This window comes from Cyrtonyx montezumae, unplaced genomic scaffold (assembly GCF_038088225.1).
Source record: "Cyrtonyx montezumae isolate F1298 unplaced genomic scaffold, pur_monq_1.0 scaffold_36, whole genome shotgun sequence".
NCBI lineage: Eukaryota > Metazoa > Chordata > Aves > Galliformes > Odontophoridae > Cyrtonyx > Cyrtonyx montezumae.
In genome coordinates, this window is record NW_027072041.1 from 11,247,949 (window position 1) to 11,265,866 (window position 17,918).

General features: G+C 40.4%; 1 protein-coding gene across 1 annotated transcript in view; it reads left to right on the forward strand.

The window, feature by feature from the left end:
* The first annotated feature begins 693 nt into the window (after positions 1-693).
* Positions 694-17,918, forward strand: part of SLC12A2 (solute carrier family 12 member 2) — a 54,362-nt gene continuing 37,137 nt past the window's right edge. The window contains exons 1-2 of the mRNA XM_065745608.1: positions 694-1,432; positions 16,744-16,863. Of these exons, the coding sequence (XP_065601680.1) occupies positions 866-1,432; positions 16,744-16,863 (687 nt within the window). The 5' untranslated portion in view covers positions 694-865. The remainder of the gene's footprint in view (positions 1,433-16,743; positions 16,864-17,918) is intronic.

Genomic DNA, 17,918 nt, shown 5'->3' on the forward strand with positions numbered 1-17,918 from the left:
GGGATGGCAGCTCTCAGGGCTGCTCCTGCTCCGAGGTACCCCCGCAGCGCATAACCGCTCGGCGCCGACCCACGGCCACACGCCTGTCTCCGCGCTCACTTATCCGAGCCGCACACGCGGACGCCCCCACACCCCTCCGCGCCCGCGACGAGCAGCAGATAGCGCGGATCGAGATACGGCGGCCGCAAGCCACGCCGGCGGCTGCGGGGCCGCCTTCTCCCGGGGGCTCTGCGCTCCTCTCGCGAGACATGGCCCCGCGCCGGCGGGCTCTGCGGGGCAGCAGGGCCGGGGCGCCGCGCTCCCCCCCGCCCCCGGCCTATACACATACGGCTTCCCCATCCCCCACCCCGGGGCCGCTCCCTGCCGGGCGGATGCGACGGCTTGGCCGTTGTTGCGTTCCGCTCGGTACCACAGCCCTACCCGGCTGCGGGCGGAGCCTGAGCAGCGGGCGGCCCCGCGCATCCCGCCTCCTCGCGAGCGGGGAAGCGAGGGGCGCGGCCACGCCGCTCAGCGCCGCAGTTCCTCTCCTCGCGGCGCCGGGGGTCAGGTGGAGCGCGGCGAGCGCCGCTTCCTTCCTTCTTTCTCCGACGGCGCAGCCGCCCCTCCCCGCGCGGCGCTGTCAGGCAGCGGGAGGCAGTGCCGGAGGGCGGGAGGGGGTGGCGGCCACACCGGCAGCGGCATAATCATCAGCATCATCATCACCTGGCGCTGCGGCGGGGCGGGGCGCGGCGCTGCGTTGTCTGCGGCGCGCTGCAGCCCCGGGCGCTGGTTGGCGGCTTAAAGCAGCGGAGCTGCCGCCGCGAGGGGCGTTCAGAGCAGACGGGGCCGCTGCCGCGCGCACCGCTCGGCAGAGCGGGGAGCAGCCATGGAAGGGAAGCAGCAGCAGCAGCCGGTCCCTCAGCGGGAGCCGGGCTCCGGCGGGTTGATGGTGCCGGGGGCCGTGGGTGAAGAGCCGCGCTCCGAGGGGAAGGGTACAGGCGCCGACTCGCTGGGCAGACCGCTGGGACCCACGCCGAGCCAGAGCCGCTTCCAGGTGGACCTGGTGGCCGAGGCGCCCCGCAAGGCCAACGGAGAAAGCGACTCGGCGGGGAAGGGCGGCGAGGAAGCCAAGGGCCGCTTTCGGGTGAATTTCGTCGACCCGTCGGCCGGCGGTGAAAGCCCCGGAGAGCCTGGCGGCGGCGGCAGCTCCGAGGGTGCCAACGTCAGCTTCCAGAACGGCGGCGACACCGTGTTGAGCGAGGGCAGCCTGCACTCCGGCAGCCAACACCACTACTACTACGACACGCATACCAACACCTACTACCTGCGTACTTTCGGTCATAACACCATGGACGCCGTGCCCCGCATCGACCACTATCGCCACACGGCCGCCGATCTGGGCGAGAAGCTGATCCGGCCCAGCCTGGCCGAGCTGCACGACGAGCTGGACAAGGTGAGCGGGCCTCGGGTCGGCGGGGCCCTCCTCCCGTCCGTCCCCTCGGGGCAGACGGAGCCCGGCGCACCGCTGCGGCCGTGCATCCCCCGGGCCGTGCTCCGCACGTGAAGCGGTTCTGCGTCCGCTGCCCAACGGGGTATGCGGCCCTTGCAGGGCATCGCGGCGGGGAGGGGAGGATAGGAGGGAGCGCGCGTCGCCGAAGTGCTGCGGCAGCAGCTGGAGGAAGAGGCTGCTGCGGTCTTCTCCGAGAGGTGATCTCGGAGCGTTGAAGTATTGCGGTACTGTTTTCTTGCAGCCCCCTGGTTCCCGGCGGCGGTGGGTTTTGCTGCTAGGCTGTCGGAATGAGGGAACGTGTGGGCCACATCCAAATGAAGCGAGGAGCGTTCTGTTTGCAGAGCTCTTTTTGTCCCGTCTTTCCCAGTCAGTGCAGCTCTCTGAGAAAATGTCGTCTTTGAAGGCTCCGCTACTTCAGAACGGCTTAGTGCATCTGTATTCATCTGTGCTGTGGGTTTTATTTCTGCTGGTTCTCCAGTTATGTTTTCTGAAAGCACGGCCCTCTGTTACGAGAAGGGATTGTTTGGTGATGCAAGGAGCTATCTCTTGGTTAGATAGCAGATTGCTTACTATCAGTAACGGCATAGCCCTCTTTCCTTAGGTCTGCTCAGGGCCAGTCTACACGACGCTTGCTAGTCTGAGTTAGTGTGGAGGCAGAACCAACCAATCACTATTGTGTTTGTGGGGTTAGAGGCGTTATAAATAAGCCATGCGATCTATGGGAAATGCACCAAACTTCTTTCATCTTTCTAATTCCTGCTCTGTGCTGGGGTGAGGAGCAGAAAGGGGAAGGCTGTTGGATAACTGTTCTGTAAGCAGGACCTACCCTGCAATCCTAAGCTTGGCAGGCAGGTATTCCATGTGTTTATATTGCAGCAGTCCAGCAAGCTCTTTCTGATACCATTAAAGCATTTTGGTGTATAATAGCACAGTTCCAGACAAAGTTGTTTCTTTTAGCATCATTTCGTCAAATGTAAAATAAAGGATAGCAAGAATTCTTCTTGATAGGTTGCTTTGGATAAGGTTGTCATTCTGAGATCATTCTCAAAATTGATTCATTAGAAGCACTGCTTAACTTAAAGTACTAATTTCTAAAATTTCCTTAATTTGTTCTGTGAAATGGATAGGTGTCTTAAGATTTTATTTTTTAATTTGATATTTTCCCTTCAAATTCTTAGGGACTTGAAAAATTAAACCCCTCTCATCAACAGTGATTTTTCTTGTACTACCCTAAACTGTATTGCATTATTGCATGTATGTCAGACTGTTAGCAGGGCACCTGGTACAAACATCCTAGCACTACTAAATGCAACATATGCTAAGGTCTGTTGGTTCCCCCTGAAAGTGCTTGTTGTTCCTCAGGGAGTTGTCACTCATTTTCTTTGTCTTGAGTAACTTCTTGATCCAGTGTACACCAACTTTGGCTGTTATTTTGCGTCAGGTCTGATCTAGATACACTCACCAGCAGTATGTCTGCTGCTTGAATTTTACCCTGGAACTGCACAATATTTTTCTTGCTTTTCAAAGGTAAACACATGTTGAGAGGCAGTGTTTCCTCAATGCTGGTGCTAGTGCCTGTTGAAGAATATATTGTTTTTTGTTTTTTTTTGTAGTTTTGTTTACATTCTTCATATATCTAACGGTTGTTCTGATACTGTTCTCACAGAAAAGCCCTGCTTTAAGTGCTCCTGAGGAGGACATAGTGTTTGAGGAAGATGCATCTACAGAAGGAATACCTTTTTGCAAGAGTTTGTCCTCTGAAGATAGGATAGATGTCAGACCAACCACCTGAAACCCTTACACTAGAAAGGGATTCTTAAAAGTGGCTGTAGCAACGCATCTGTGTGATGCTCCAGTACTCTGTGGATGAATTGCATCCCACTGGTCTTCTCAAGTTCAGCTAAGGGTCTTGCTCTTACCTCTAGCTGAAAATAGCCAAGGTAATTGGTACAATGCTTGTCTGCTTGGTATGTGTTGATATCTCTCTAGAAGGTAGATTCTTTAGAATAAGATAGAGGGAGTTTGATACTTTTCACAGTTGCCAGTGTCACAGATAAGGTGATGCAGGATCATCAATCCCCAGAGACTTAGAGCTGTGAGGATGGTTATTATTAACAAAGAAGGGGGAGGGATACAACATAATGTGCTCTGCATGTTTTTGTGGTGTTTGCAGTGGTGTTCACCACCCTTCTGAGAGGATGTCCTTCATACAATAATGAAGATGGAGAAGTGACCTAGCTTTCCTTATTTTTTCTTGCAGTTTAGGAATATGTTTTGCCTAGTTAAGTAGAACTGCAGCCTGTAAAAGGCATTCCATATGCCTTTGTCTTCCTCAATGTAAATATGCTTTGATGTCACTGGCCTTACAGTTCCAGAAAATAAATGCTTTTAAGGCAGCCAGAATTAGATTAAAGTTATCTTCTGCTGTACAAACATGTGTGGCATTGCCGTAATTGGGAGATTTTCTAAACAAGAAACTTGACAGTCTGTGGATGATTCTGATTTAATATATGCCTTTTGTTCAGTCACTTAGAACTGTGGTAAGTGGTATGTAGACCAAGCCCTCTACTGGTAGCTTTGTTCTGTTCATTAAATAATGAGCATGCTAGCTGGTTCCCTTGACAGGCTATAAGATGGTGATCTCAGAGGAAGAGCTTTATTCCTACTGCCTCAGTTAAATGGGGTGGGGGGCCCGGGGGGGTTAAGCTTTCATTTAGAAACAAAAATGTGCCTGGCTCTCTTCTACACAGAAATTCATGCATCTGTCCTCTGAATTTGAAGACAGAAGTAAATAAAACTTCAGTGATAGTCTTTGTGCAGGAGTCATCTGAAGTCACAGGGTTGATTACTTTTTCTAATTTTTTGATCAAGTTGGATGATGAGTTCTTTAAACTATCTTTAATTTTTATTTTGTTGAAGGAACACTACAATTTCTCTTACAGTTTAAAATGCTAGTCACAGTAAAAAAAAAACCCTGCATATAGTACTACCTCTTTTAACAGAGAATGTATGCTCTCTTGAAAATGGTGAATGACTGCTGCAGCTTTCTTCTAGTTCAAGGTTTGTCTCTGGTAGTCTGTAAAGAGGACCGAACTTAAGATGCTTAGACTAAGAGATGATTCTAGGCTACCCAGTTAGCTAATGGTATAATGTGAGGTCTGAAAACTGCTTCTTCCTCACAGCCTCTTCAGACAGCTGGCTCCTGCAGGTAGGAGTCTTCTTGCAGCACCTTCCTGAAGGCTTTTGTTGATTGTACAGCCTTGTAGTGCTTGAGCTACTATGGGAATGCAAAAAGTATATTTAGAGCTGCAGCTGTGGAACAGGATAAACAGCATGAGAAAGGAAGGCTGAGAACCAAGGACACTTCCAGAAGAAGAGGAAAACAAGTTCAAGTAAGCTGCATGATGGCAGACCCTAATTGGAGGAAGAGTGCATGCCTTGGGGAGATTCACAGCCCTGATTGGATCATCGCCTGTATGCACGGTTAAGGACTGTTTTGGGAAGTTATATTGTTGATATGTAAAGGCGGGTGGGAAAGTTACAAGAGAGAAATTGTGAAAGTATATAAGAGATATTAAAACCTGTAATAAACAATTTGGATCGTTCACATCTGACTCTGTGCCCAAGGCACTGCAAGCTACTATGATTTAATTCAGATCACTTCTCATCTTTCTCGCTGTTCTTTACATTTGTATGCACTACTTGTATTTCTTTCTGAACTGAAATAAAACAGAGTAAGTTCTTTTGAGCTTGGTCACCATACTTCTAGACATCCTAGAAGCCTTTCATCTGTAACTGTTTTTGTTTACAGTTTTTGAAAAGTGGTAAGCTGTGTACGTGAACTTGGATGAGGCTTTACTGGCTTTGTATAGAATGGTGTTCCAATACTTTCTAAAATCAGTGTGACAAATTTTCACTTATCTCGATACCATACAATTATTTTTCCTTGATGCTGCTAACTAATGAACTGCAGTTTTCAGAAGTTTGTTTTGTGATAGTCCTCTAGGGTTTGTTTTATAAGGACAGCTTGTATTTTGCAAAATTATGTTGCATGAATCTTATCTAATCTTTGTGATGTCTTTAGTCTAGAACACCCATAGAATAATGAAACCCTTGAACAGTCTTCAGCAAACTGCTAATATTGTTCTTACTACTTTGTTTCTGTTTTGTTCCAGAGAAGCTGGAAATGACAGATGTTAACAGGTTGTAGTTCGAAAATGCAAGTATGGAGTGCTGCTGAAAGGATCCAAAAGTCTTGTGGTTGTGTATTTATACAACTTTAACTTAAATCTGGAAACTGGTGTGACATAAAAAAATACATAAGCAGCTCCATACCAAAGCTGGAGATCGTGGTCTGTATCGGGGTGAACTCTCTGATGACAGCAATGGTCACCAGTCTTTGATTTGATTATCCAACTGTCAGTAAATTGAGTGCTTACCCACAGTATTCATTTATAAATCACGTAATATACTACTTGATTACTGTAATGTGGATAATAAAATATAAACAAAAGTAGAATATAAAAAAGGATGAGATGATGATAAGCACTGCTTCAAATTTATTTAATTCTGTTTATGAATAGTGTAGGAAAATGCTTTCTTCTACATCCCAGTGGATTGTCCTCATGTCTTTTGGTTTCAGGCATCTCTCCCTGGGGACTACTGCAATACATTGAGCCTCATGAGCACTGATGTTAAAAGAGAAGACACAGTGATTTTTCCAGTGGTGTACAAGGAAGGGTCGAGGCAGTGCTTGTTCAGAGAAACTTGATTTTTTTTTTTAATAAGTTGGTCTTTGCTCACATATAATCTGTATCAGTAAGAAGTTAAAGACCAAAATGTGAAAGAATAGGATTGATTTCTCTCTGAATAGGTTTTCTTTCAGCATAAGCTACATCAGAACAGGTTAAAAACTGAAGGTGCTGCAGAATGAATACCAGTCTTCAAATTAACTTTCTCCTCCTTTGGTACTCTATTTGATCAGATTTCATATGATTTTCATTCCTGAAGAGTATTCTTGCAGAGTAGAATCTTGGCAAGATCACTATCTTGGAATAATTCAAACCAGTGTACTACATCTTCAGCTGCATCTTTCAGATTTTTTTCTGAAGCCCTATATAATATTCAGACAATGGGAGCAACCACAAAACCATTCCTCATGCTACTCATTTTGACATAGATAGTAAATGACATACTGCAATTACTGCTAATGGTTTAAAAAATCTCATTGGCGGGATTTAAATAACTTGCCTTTCAGTATTTTGGATGTTACCCAATTCTTTCAGCTTGAGCACGTGAGACGTCTTGGATTAATTTCTCTGCTTCAGCATGTTGATTATTCCTGATAAACTTAATTGTTTGGTGGGCTTTTTCTCTCTACATAAAAAAACCATTTTCTCTGGACAATAAATATAGCTCATTTACAAATGTGGTAAGTTTAAAAAATAGTAATAATAAATGTTCCTATCCAGCCTCTTTTAACAAGGAAGCTCACCTTAAGTCTTTATTTCCCCTGTTAACTTCCTCAAATGAACCGAATAATACAAAATAGAAGCAAACTTCTGAATTCAGAGGAAATGGAAACATCTATTGTAGCTGTGAAGAAGTAGTCAGTGGCAGGTTAATGTTTCAGCTTGCTTGCATGGATTTATATGGTAGAGATACTCTTAAGATGATCCTGTGTGATCTTGCTCTTAAAGCTGCCAAACTGCTTACAGCTTGACTTGAATATAACACTGTGCCTGTGCAAGTGCTGTGCTTTGTGATCATGCTAGGTATGCTCTGTGGTGGCTTAGGGTCCTTTACAGAAAGCTGCATCTGTCACTTTATGGTATGACATTAAAAATTTAACCAGTGTTTAAATTATTTTTCAGTTACTTCACTGGACTGTTTCTTCTGTTATAAGAAAATGGGTTCAGTGTAAGTTCATTACCTGGAAATAGGCTTAAAATTAGAAACTGAAGAGGTTTTTAAAATGTTGCAGCTGCTTGCTGTGCTACACTTACTCCTTACTCCCCTACTTCTTGAGTGAGAAGTGCACCCTGTTCTGTTAGTCTGAAATAGATGACAATTAAAAAGCAATTTCTTGAGCAAGAATTGTAAAAATCAGTCTTTTAGAGGGGTGGAGTGTAGATGATGACTTGGGAATTTGCTGTATTGAAAACAAGTTCTTGAGTGAGACTGAAATAGGAATTGTCTTGCATTTATGGACAGAACATTGTGTTATTTGGGCTGTACTTTAATATGCAAAACTGCTATGCCAGTGGCTTGCTAATAAGATTTGATTTGGCTCTCTTGTAATTTAATGCTGCATCTGCTGCATTCTGGAGCAAAAGAAACTTGTGTTTAAAAAAAAAATCTTAAACAGACCTTTAACTGTTGCATGCATTGGGCTTATTTTGGGATAATTGAGTGAAAACTACTTTCGTTCAGAACCTTGATTTGTTTTTTCTGGGGAGTTATTCTTTTCATGTTGAATAAGTACAGCAGTCAGTGCATGACTTTAATAGTTATTCATTGTACAGTGATTCTTTTGAAAAGGATCAAATTCAGTGGTGCAGCTGGGAAAATTGTATGATTCTGGAGAGGACAGTAAAGGAGCTCTGGCTTCCAACTCTAATGTTCTTCACCAGAAGGACCTAATGCTCTGCTATTAAAAGTTGTAAAAACCTCAAGGGTAAGATTTGATCTAAACAAAAAAAAGGTGCTTAGATTTATATAAATAGAACCTTTTACTGTGATCCATGAAAACTAGGACTTAATTTGTGAAGTAGGCCACAAGTATTTCTTCCTCTTAAAGCTGGGTGCTTTGGTTACCACAGCATTTGTGCAGGAAGCTATGTCTCTGTGTTTTGTAACTAGACATTAATGATAAAATTCCTGTTGACTAGAAGTGGAGACACCTTTTTAAATCTTCCTTTGCCAGAGAGTTACAATTTTCTTAACACCTGAGTCAGTTATTCCTTGTGAGGAAGGGCTGACTTTGTGTACAGAATTTCTGGGAGTCCAGGATGTGGGCATTGTAGATGTGCCATGGGACAGAGGTCATCTTTTGTTTCTTTCATTTTGGTTTTATGAGCTCACTTAAGGTATTCATGTTGTCTTGTCCTTATAGAGGGATGTAAGAATCAATGAAGTTGTAGAGGGTTGTTTATCTTGGTGCTTCTACAGAATGCTCTTTGTTGCTGTTGTTTCCAGCATGGAAAAAGTGCTGTTTCTATTTCAGACAGGTATGCCAGGGTCTAGTCTCTTGCAGATTTCAACAAAACTGCTGCCCTGTTGTGCGTAAGGTGCTTGGAAGAATTCAGTCTTTCTTATTCCTGCTTATTGTCTGCAGCCTTTCAAATCTCAACCTTGCCTTGGATATTGGACTTCAGGGCTTACTCACTGTCAGTGTGACTGTTCCTCTTCAGTTACTGAGGTTCCTAATGGAGTCCAGATATTTAAATCAAAACTTCTTATCCTGACATTATGATCGTTAGATTGAGTACTGTTGATGCTACCATTGTGTCCAGATGCACTGATGAGCACTTTCTACTGTGAGAGACTTTGTTTTGATCTGATGCATTGGAAAGGGTTTGCTTGTGGCTCACAATGTTTTTATTTTTCTTTCCAGCAGATATCTAGGTGGTTGAAATACTCCATCAGGATGAAAACATGCACATAAGATTTAAGTGGTAGTGTGGTTAATAAGTAAGGTTCCTATCTGTCCTTTAGTAAGTATACTACCTTGTGAGTACTGTGATTTACTCCTATGTTGAAATCAGTCGTATGAACAAATTTCTTGATTAACAGTCTTGCTTCTAACTGCCAGTGAGAGGTGGAAAGAAAAATAGGTGATTGTTTATCCCTTTGGAAGAAAATAATAACCTAAGGTTTGAATAGCTCTTAAAAATCAAAAAATAAAGATATGAATAAATACACTCAAATATTGTTTAATGTTTGTGTAAAAGCACTATTGAGTTGCAAAACAGTGAAATACAAGCTGATAGCAGAGATGTGGAGCTGGCTAAGTCTTCAGCTGACATGTTAATTGTAACTATAAATTTCTGTGTTTAAAATTGTTCTATTGTAATCAAAGTACTACAGGCTAATTTCAGCTTAAGATAACAGCAAAATACTCTGCTTGTTGCAATCTCTTTTAAAATCTTTGAGAGTCACTGCCAAAAGTATTTACTGCTGCATCGTAAATATGTAATTGTGGAGAAGGTATTTTAGCCAAAGCACTTAAGTTTTTTGGTCTCTTGGCTGTAAACTTGAAAATAACTTCCTTTAATTGAGACTAGTATCCAGTGGTTGAATCCGTTTGTTTGATTCAGTGAATCTTTAAGAACAGATCATGCTTCTTCTGGTTTATTAATCTGTTGTTGCTGTGGGTAAATTCTGGGTGCCATTTAATGCATTAGCAGGCTTTCTTTCTTCTTGACAGCTGTCAAGATAAGTAGTAAGAAACACTACTGCAGTCAGGTCTGAATATTGATATATATTGAATAGTTCTGAATTCTTAATAGGAAGGGGGGTTTGGAAAATTCATTTTGCTGTAAGTGAAAGCAGTGTCTTAACGAAACTGTAGAATTAACTCTTCTGAAACAGATCAGTAGAGAACGTAGATCATAACGTGCTCTCCATGCAAGTGCTAACTGTATTGTAAGTAGATAGTAGAGCAAAATATTTTTGAATAATAATCTATAATTTTTTTCAAACTGTTTCCACTACAGAGAACACCTGGAAGCTGTCAGAACTGTGGATGTGTTTTTTGATTTTACTGTTAAAAATACATTATGATTTGTTGTTAGTCTCCAGAGCAAAGCTATCAGCTGTATCTAAACCACTCTGAACAGTAGTAGGCTGAGGAACTGTTTGAAAATTAGTGTCACCAGATCAAGTGAAAGATTGGAACTGTGTTGGCTTATTTAGCTCTCACATATTTAAGCACTTAAACACTCTGTATTCACAGGCAATTGAATTTGAAACTATTCTCCATAAAATGTTCATGCAAATTAATCACAAGACTTCTTTTTTTTTGTCCCTGGACAACAATACATTTAACATGGCTCCACAGAGATTTACAAGCTTTGGAAAGGAAACTCAGTGCTTTGTTTGTTAGACCACATTAAACTATGTAGATAAAACCATTAAAACATGAGAACAATTATTTGAAGACCCTCAAGAACAAACTGCATGCATTTGTATTAACCAAAAGTTTGCATGCTGTGAACAAAGTGTTTTACTAGCTGGCTTACTCTTTGCTCTATGGTATCACACTTGCATATATTTGCAGGTATGTTGGTACAGAAGTTGTCTCTGCGTCGGAGTTGTACATTTTTCCATGCAGCTATTCTGTGTATAAAGTAAATTTAGTGCTTCCTAAATTTTATATTTAGATCATCAGCAATATCACAAGCAATGTGGGAGGAAGAATCTAAAAGTTCATTCCAGAAGGGAAAATGGAAGGTCTGTTCCTTCAAGGAAGGCTTTTTTTCCTGAAAGAGAAACGTTTTGTAATTCTGCTGATTATTTGATACATCTTCAATCTCTCATTTTCTTATCTGTACTCTAGCAAAAGCATGTCTGTATTAGAAAAGCAGTAACAAATGGTCATTATTTTTTCTCCCCCATTGTTACGAGCTTTGTCAGCTCATAACAATTGTGCAAGCTATAGTAGCAAGTTTAGTACTTGGTAGCCATACCATTAATTTTTGCAGCTGCAGAGTTGAGCTGTTTATGACTGTAATCTCTACATGGAATGATACTTTGATTGTTGAGACAATAGGCATACAGTGTCTGGGTCAGTACACTGTACCAATCACTTTCTTCTGCTAAAAGGAATTTCTTAGAAGTGGCGGTGCCAGCAGAGTTGACTTTTTCTGAGGGAAGCTGAAAGCTTTGTTGGAAGACCTGTAGAAGATGTGTGAGGAAGAATTCCATTGTCAGCAATTGCTATAAATGTGTCTAAACGCAAGACTGGTAGCAGATAAAAGCACAGTCACCTTGTCAGGGCTTTGGTGATCCCTAGTGAGAACAGAGACGTGATGTTAAACACAGTTGTTGTGCCTATACTTGAATTGATGAGGAGCCATTCTTGGATGCCTTGCCTATTGCCCCATCCTGAGAAACTTAAATGATGAAAGTGCTATGCTTGGTATGAAAGTATGTAAATAAAAGGCAGACTTGAATGCATGCGACTATTCTCTTGATTAAATGCAGGGGAGAACCACTTATAAATATTGCTGTAGAAGTTAGTGCGTGAAAATATGAGGCCCTTTGATTTTCTTTGACAGTTTGATAGTACTAGCTATTTAAGTTTACCTCGCTACCATATCCTACTGAGGTAAGGAAAAGCTACTGTTTTGAAGCCAAGGGAATTTGAGTTAGGGAAAGCACATAGGTTTTTTTTGTTTTGTTTTTTTTTCATGTACTAAACCAGTTATTGATCAGACCTCAGTGGAAAAAAAGTGTAGTCTCAGATGCTTCTCTGGCCTCCTCTGCTTTCACAAGAGCAAGGGAAATTGGAAAGGTTAAGCAAATAAATCACTTGTTATTGGAATATGCCATATCAGTCTACAAAGCACATTGTGTACAGGCTTCTACTTAAAGATTGCAGTCACAGAGTTTTTATTTGGATAAAAAAAGTCCATAAGATTATTCTAGCAAAAGAAGGTTTAGAGAAGCTTCAAACTTGGGAGTACTTTGGAAGTGTGTTTAAAATATTGGGTAGGATATTGGTGAGGGAAGAGGGAGGAACCCGAACTACACTTACTGTCAGATTTTGACAGAATATTTTACAAAATTTGAATGAATATCTGATGTGGTGATATAATGTTAAGTTTAGACAAGTGTTTTGTTTTCTAGTGAGATCAATTTGAGCTAAGTATTTTTGTCTCTGTCTCCTAATAGAAGTGGTATTTATGTCTAGAGGATGGAAACTTATGTTCATTAAGAAAGCAAGAATCTGTAAAGCCTTTATTCAGAATTTTGAATTTCCTTGTACTTAACACCATAATCTTCCTGTTAATGTTGAATGGTATACTTGCACTAATGGTGCCCCTTCCCTCTGCCTTTCCAGAGAAACTTACTTGAAAATTTGAAAAATCAATCCTTTAATCTGCGTGCTTAAAACCATTGCTTAGCAAGCATGTTTGCTACCTGCAAGTCCCTGATCATTTGGTTATTGATTTCAGTATAAGTATGAACGTGAGATTTTCATTCAAAGTACAGAGAAATACAATCTATATTAACAATTAAGGGAAATGATTAGCTGAATAAGTAGTTTTCAGTGGGATTTTTCTCCAAGGGCATATAGTATAAAAGACAGACTTAGTAGATGTCCTGTCCTTTTCTTGAGGCTTCATTGCACTTCTGCTCAAAGAATGAATGTGCATTCTTTCTGGTACCACCTCATACAGTAGGCTACAAAGCCTCAGTATGTTGCTTTGAAGGAAGGAATCTTGGTAAGTTCACCACAAATGAATGTGCTGTGAAATTTAAGCAATTACTATCAGTTGTTTCAGAACTCTCATTAAATGAAGTAGCTTTGCTTTTGCTGACAAGTTTTCTGGACACCAGTATACTTACTGTGTATGAAAAGTCTCAAATTTCTTCTGCCTATCAATTTTTTTCTTATTTCTAATGCACTTCTAATAAGTATGTGGGCTATTCATAATACACATAGCTCATTCATATCCTTATGAAGCAGGAGAGAAAGTAGATTATCTTAAATTGTTATATGAACTGTGGTATAGCAATGCAGATTTGTGTGTAGGAATAGAATTCAACTATTTCTTGGCTAGATTATTATCAGTGTTTAACTGTTGTCAACATATAAATGTATCCTCTCAGTGTGGGTGAACAATGTGACTGAGCGGTCTTGCTTCTTAGTAAAAGACTACTTTGTTAAATAATTGTGTCAGTAAGGGCATTTCTGATTTGAAATGGTAAAACCTTACCCATTTTCTTCTGCTCCTCCTGACCCACAGTATTGTGCTGTTTATTTTTTAGTTTTGATGAAGATCTAATTATACCCGTTGCTGTTAGTAAACCAGTGCTTGCAAATTCTTTCCCCACACAGTGATTTGATTAAAATGTTTGCTTCTTCATGACCACAAACATGGAAAAATAAAGTGTGTGCTTTATTAATCCAACTCTAAGGGGCTAAACTTGGGATTATTTTGTGTCCACGCTTTGTAATATTTGTGTTGTTGCTGGTGCTTTTTTGGGCACTCACTGGCACTGATAACCAGCAGAAAGCTTTCAGTTATTAAGTTTTGTGTGTACTTTGAAATGTTTTTCAAAAAAGTATTGCACAGTGTAGAGAGACTAGGCATACAGAACAAAACTTTCTTGTATTCATTGTGTGAGTATCTTGGAAATGATCTGGTAGCTGATAAATATCAGTTACAAGCCATTGTCTCCTTCACAATAAGGCAGGGTAAGTATTAGACTTGTTTGAATGTTCCAGTGAAGTTTGCAGTTTTATGATGATAGGAGGTTCTTTTATTACTTGATAAGCTGTGATCATACAGTGCACTATGTAATTGTCTTTTGCACTAGATGCTAGGATGCTGTCAACTTTCTCTTAAAAAGCAGAATGTGCAGCAAAATGTTTACCTTATTTGTTTAAAACTGTTGTGATACAGTAAATGTTAACTACTTCAATTGCATATAATGCTTCAGTGTTAAAAATAATGAAAACAGTACTTTTGGTGGGTTATTAGAAATGTTGTGACGTCTTGTAAACCAGAATATGTTGTCAAATACTGGCAGTTTTCTTGGAGAAGGTTTTAAAAACTGCTTTCTTAATACAAACACAGCTCCCTTAATACCAGACTTAGAAACTGAGTTTGTTGCAAGTGTAGTGCTGTGATTTCTGATGGTAACATGTTTCTCCCTGTGAAGGAATAATTGTGTACAATTACACAATTGCAGACTTGATTGCAGGTTTTTGTTTCATGATTGTGAACTTGTCTATTAAATAATCTTTATAACTTCAAGGCTTGCTTTCTGGGCTGAAAGTATTTTAAGGTGCTCTCAGGCTTTCTTAATGTTCTCAGATTGCTGTTGCGACTCAGTTTAGTGGTGTGGAAGGCAATGATAGTGTGCATGTTACCACAGAATTCTATGAAGAGCTGTAAGGTAAATAACTCCCAATGATGGCACTCCACAAGAGGATAGTATAGAGGATGGTATATTTTAAGTAGTTCTATATAAACAGTATACAGATAATACAAAAGAGAAGATGGCTCACCTTTATGATGACAAGGCTCGCAGGGGACTCCACGTGGGAGGGATCTCCAAGAAGAGATCTTTCCCTGGTGGTGGTCAGCCCTTAAATGGGGTTTGAGAGAGGTGGAACCAGGCTCCACCCCTTCCACTCACACAGGTATATCACCTTCACCTGTGCCCCCATGGCTGACTCGGTACTCACCTCAGGTGACCAATCAGTGTTTCAGGCCGTGATTCAGCAGTTCCCATACACAAGCTTAACTTGATACAGGCAAACTTCTGTGCATTGCATTAAGCATTTTCTTGATAAAGCAATGTAATACAGAGAAGATAATTCAGAAATAGATTTGGATTGTGTCAAACCTTGATGTTGTTCTAGCAGTTGGTTCTTTCTGGTTGATGCGGATTAGCTTGAGACTCATTAAGAACCTGAAAGCATTCTCTGTGCAAGGTTTAGAGATATCAGTCAGGTTTTGTGTTTTCAAAAGTTCTAACTGTGTTCCTTCTCATTTTTTCTTGTTCAAAAGCAAGTCTATTTGTTTTAAAACAAATATATTCTGCCTTCTTCTCAGAGCCCCTTTTGGTGGTCTCTGAAGTTAGTGCACTCATTCTGAATGTTAGTGTTAGGAATAGTCCAAAGGGTACTACTGAGTTCAGAAGCATGCTGCAGGTAAGGGCTGTGCCATCCCATGGCTTTGTGAGACTATATTGCTCCCTTGAATTATTGTTGAAAACTTTTCTGCTGTGAAAACTCAAGTGAAAAAACATTCTTCATTTCAGAAAAGCCTGGCATGGAAGTTTCTGTTTATGGTTATAATCTGTTTCTTGCTTTATTGTAAGCCTTTTTTTCCTTTTCTGTTTTTGGAAGAGGTTGTTGGAAAAAAGTTTTTAACCATTGTTGAAAACAACCTTGTTTAATCAAGGAAGATATTAATACTTAGGTGGAGTAATACCTAGATGAAGTTTTCAGGTTTTTTTTTGTTAATACTTCCCTGCATCTCTGGAAAGGTAATCTAGGAACAGAATAACACTAAACTTCTTGTGTACCTGCAGTAGAGATAATACTTGAAAGTGTAATTTGAGTTCAGTCTGCTTTTTCATACTTAACGTAGATAAATTCTGCTTTTGCCTCATTGTGTTGCAAGCTGTCTCACAGAAACAGCTTAAGCTGTGTTGTTGTATAGCATCCTCTGAATGGTCAGTTTTTCTCCTTGTATATTCTTTCTTATATTTGTTGCCTTGCATTACTAGCATATTATGCCTAGGATCTTTTCTGAAGGTTTCCTGCGGTGAGTGTAGGAAATACTTATGTTCAAATGTTTAGTTATTGATTTGATTGGGCAAAACAAAATACAGTAAGCTTGCTCTGAAAGAGTGTATGTTCCTATGCACGTGTGTATATATTTATCTACATCAAATAATTGAGGCTTATGTATTGTACATCTGATTAAATGGTAAACAGAAGCCACAAATTGGTCTTTGTGTGTGGGACTGAAGTTCCTCCCATCTTTCATCCTTTCCTTTTGAACAGAAGCACAGTGTTTGTGAGTTGATCCTTCTTCCTTCCTTCTTTCCTGAAACGTCACTCCCCCACTGTCCTTTCCAGCAGCATCGTCTTACAATGAATAGTAGAATAGCTTACAGGAAAGTCAATATTTTAAGTCCTGAAAAATTGATGAATTAATGGTTCAGCCTGGGCTACAAGAAGTCTCATGGATGAAACAGGTGACTTGTCAGTACACTTTCAGATTAATAAATAGATCTTTACATGCTATACCAATCACCTGTATTTGAAATTATTAATCTGTTGTAGCAAAATATACTTGTTTCTTGGTGCTGTAGAAGAGATTCTTAATACTTGTTATCAAAATTTGTAAGCTATTCCATGCCTGTTGCATGGAATGTGAAATGGAATTTATGCCTTGTCATTCTTTATAGTTTTTCTGTTTGCTCAAGTACAGTCCTGTTAAAATCTGAGTATTGTTTCTTCTTCACACTGTTAAACACATAAAACAAATGTTTCCTCTTTTAAGGAACCCTTTGAAGATGGCTATGCAAATGGAGAGGAGGGAACTCCAGCTGGGGATGCTGCTGCCACATACACACCTGACAGCAAAGGGATAGTTAAATTTGGATGGATAAAAGGTGTACTGGTGAGTTTGGTATATTGTACCTTATAGAAAGGCCTCTTCAAAATGCTTAACCTTATCTTTTGAGGTGGGACTGTAACGTCTTTGTTTTAAGAAGATATAGGATGTGAAAATAAACTAAAGATTGTTGTTGTAGTCTTTCTACTGAATGTTAAGGATGTAAATTCTACAGAACTAATGAGTTTTGGAGCAGTCATGGTTTCTTTGCACAGGATTTGTTGTTTTAAAGTTGCATAATTTGTAAAATGCTAGAAGATGTTATGAATATTCATAGTAAAAACAAAAGCAAGCTATAAAACTGTATGAGTTGTAATTGGATTATGAAAATTGAGATGAATACCTGTGTATTCACTTTGTAAAGTTCTCTGTCCAAAACTTCTTACTTTTTTTACATAAACAATAAATACTGTTATATGGAGGTACCTACGTCTGTATGGCAAAACTTGGTGTCAGTTAAGTATGTAAATTTTGTTGAACCTGTTGGAAGAAGTTGACTTTTCCCAGGTTTTTTGAACACTCAATACTAGTACTTTTTTATGATAGGGAAAGAAATGTCTGAGTCTTTTCCAACTCTGAATAATGAGAAGTTATAGATCTATAACACTGGGATTTTTTTTCCAAATATATGTTAACTTGTTCCTTAGTACTATAGCAAAGAGAACCATGATTAATATTTGCACTTCCCAAAGCTGTGAGACTTTGTAGTGGAGGCTATAAATGCAACAACTGGTTAATACCTACTGAACTCAAGCATTAGAATACCTGATTTTAGTTGAGCAAGATTCCACTGTGCATTAGCAACTTGCTTACAAGTTTTGAAGTAGTGATATACTTTCTTATGAGAAATAGCACATGCAGCATCTGTAAAACAGGTACAGTCCCTTTTTAACGTACCCCAACCAAAGACTGAATTCTTTGTTTTAAAGCATGTGTGAAGCTGACTTTGAATTTCTCTAAACCCAAATTTTGCATTTATGCTTTTTTTTCTGAGCAACAGTTCTAAGTATCAAAAAGTTTGAAAGAAGTATTGATAGTGTATTGAAGTATATTGAAGCTGA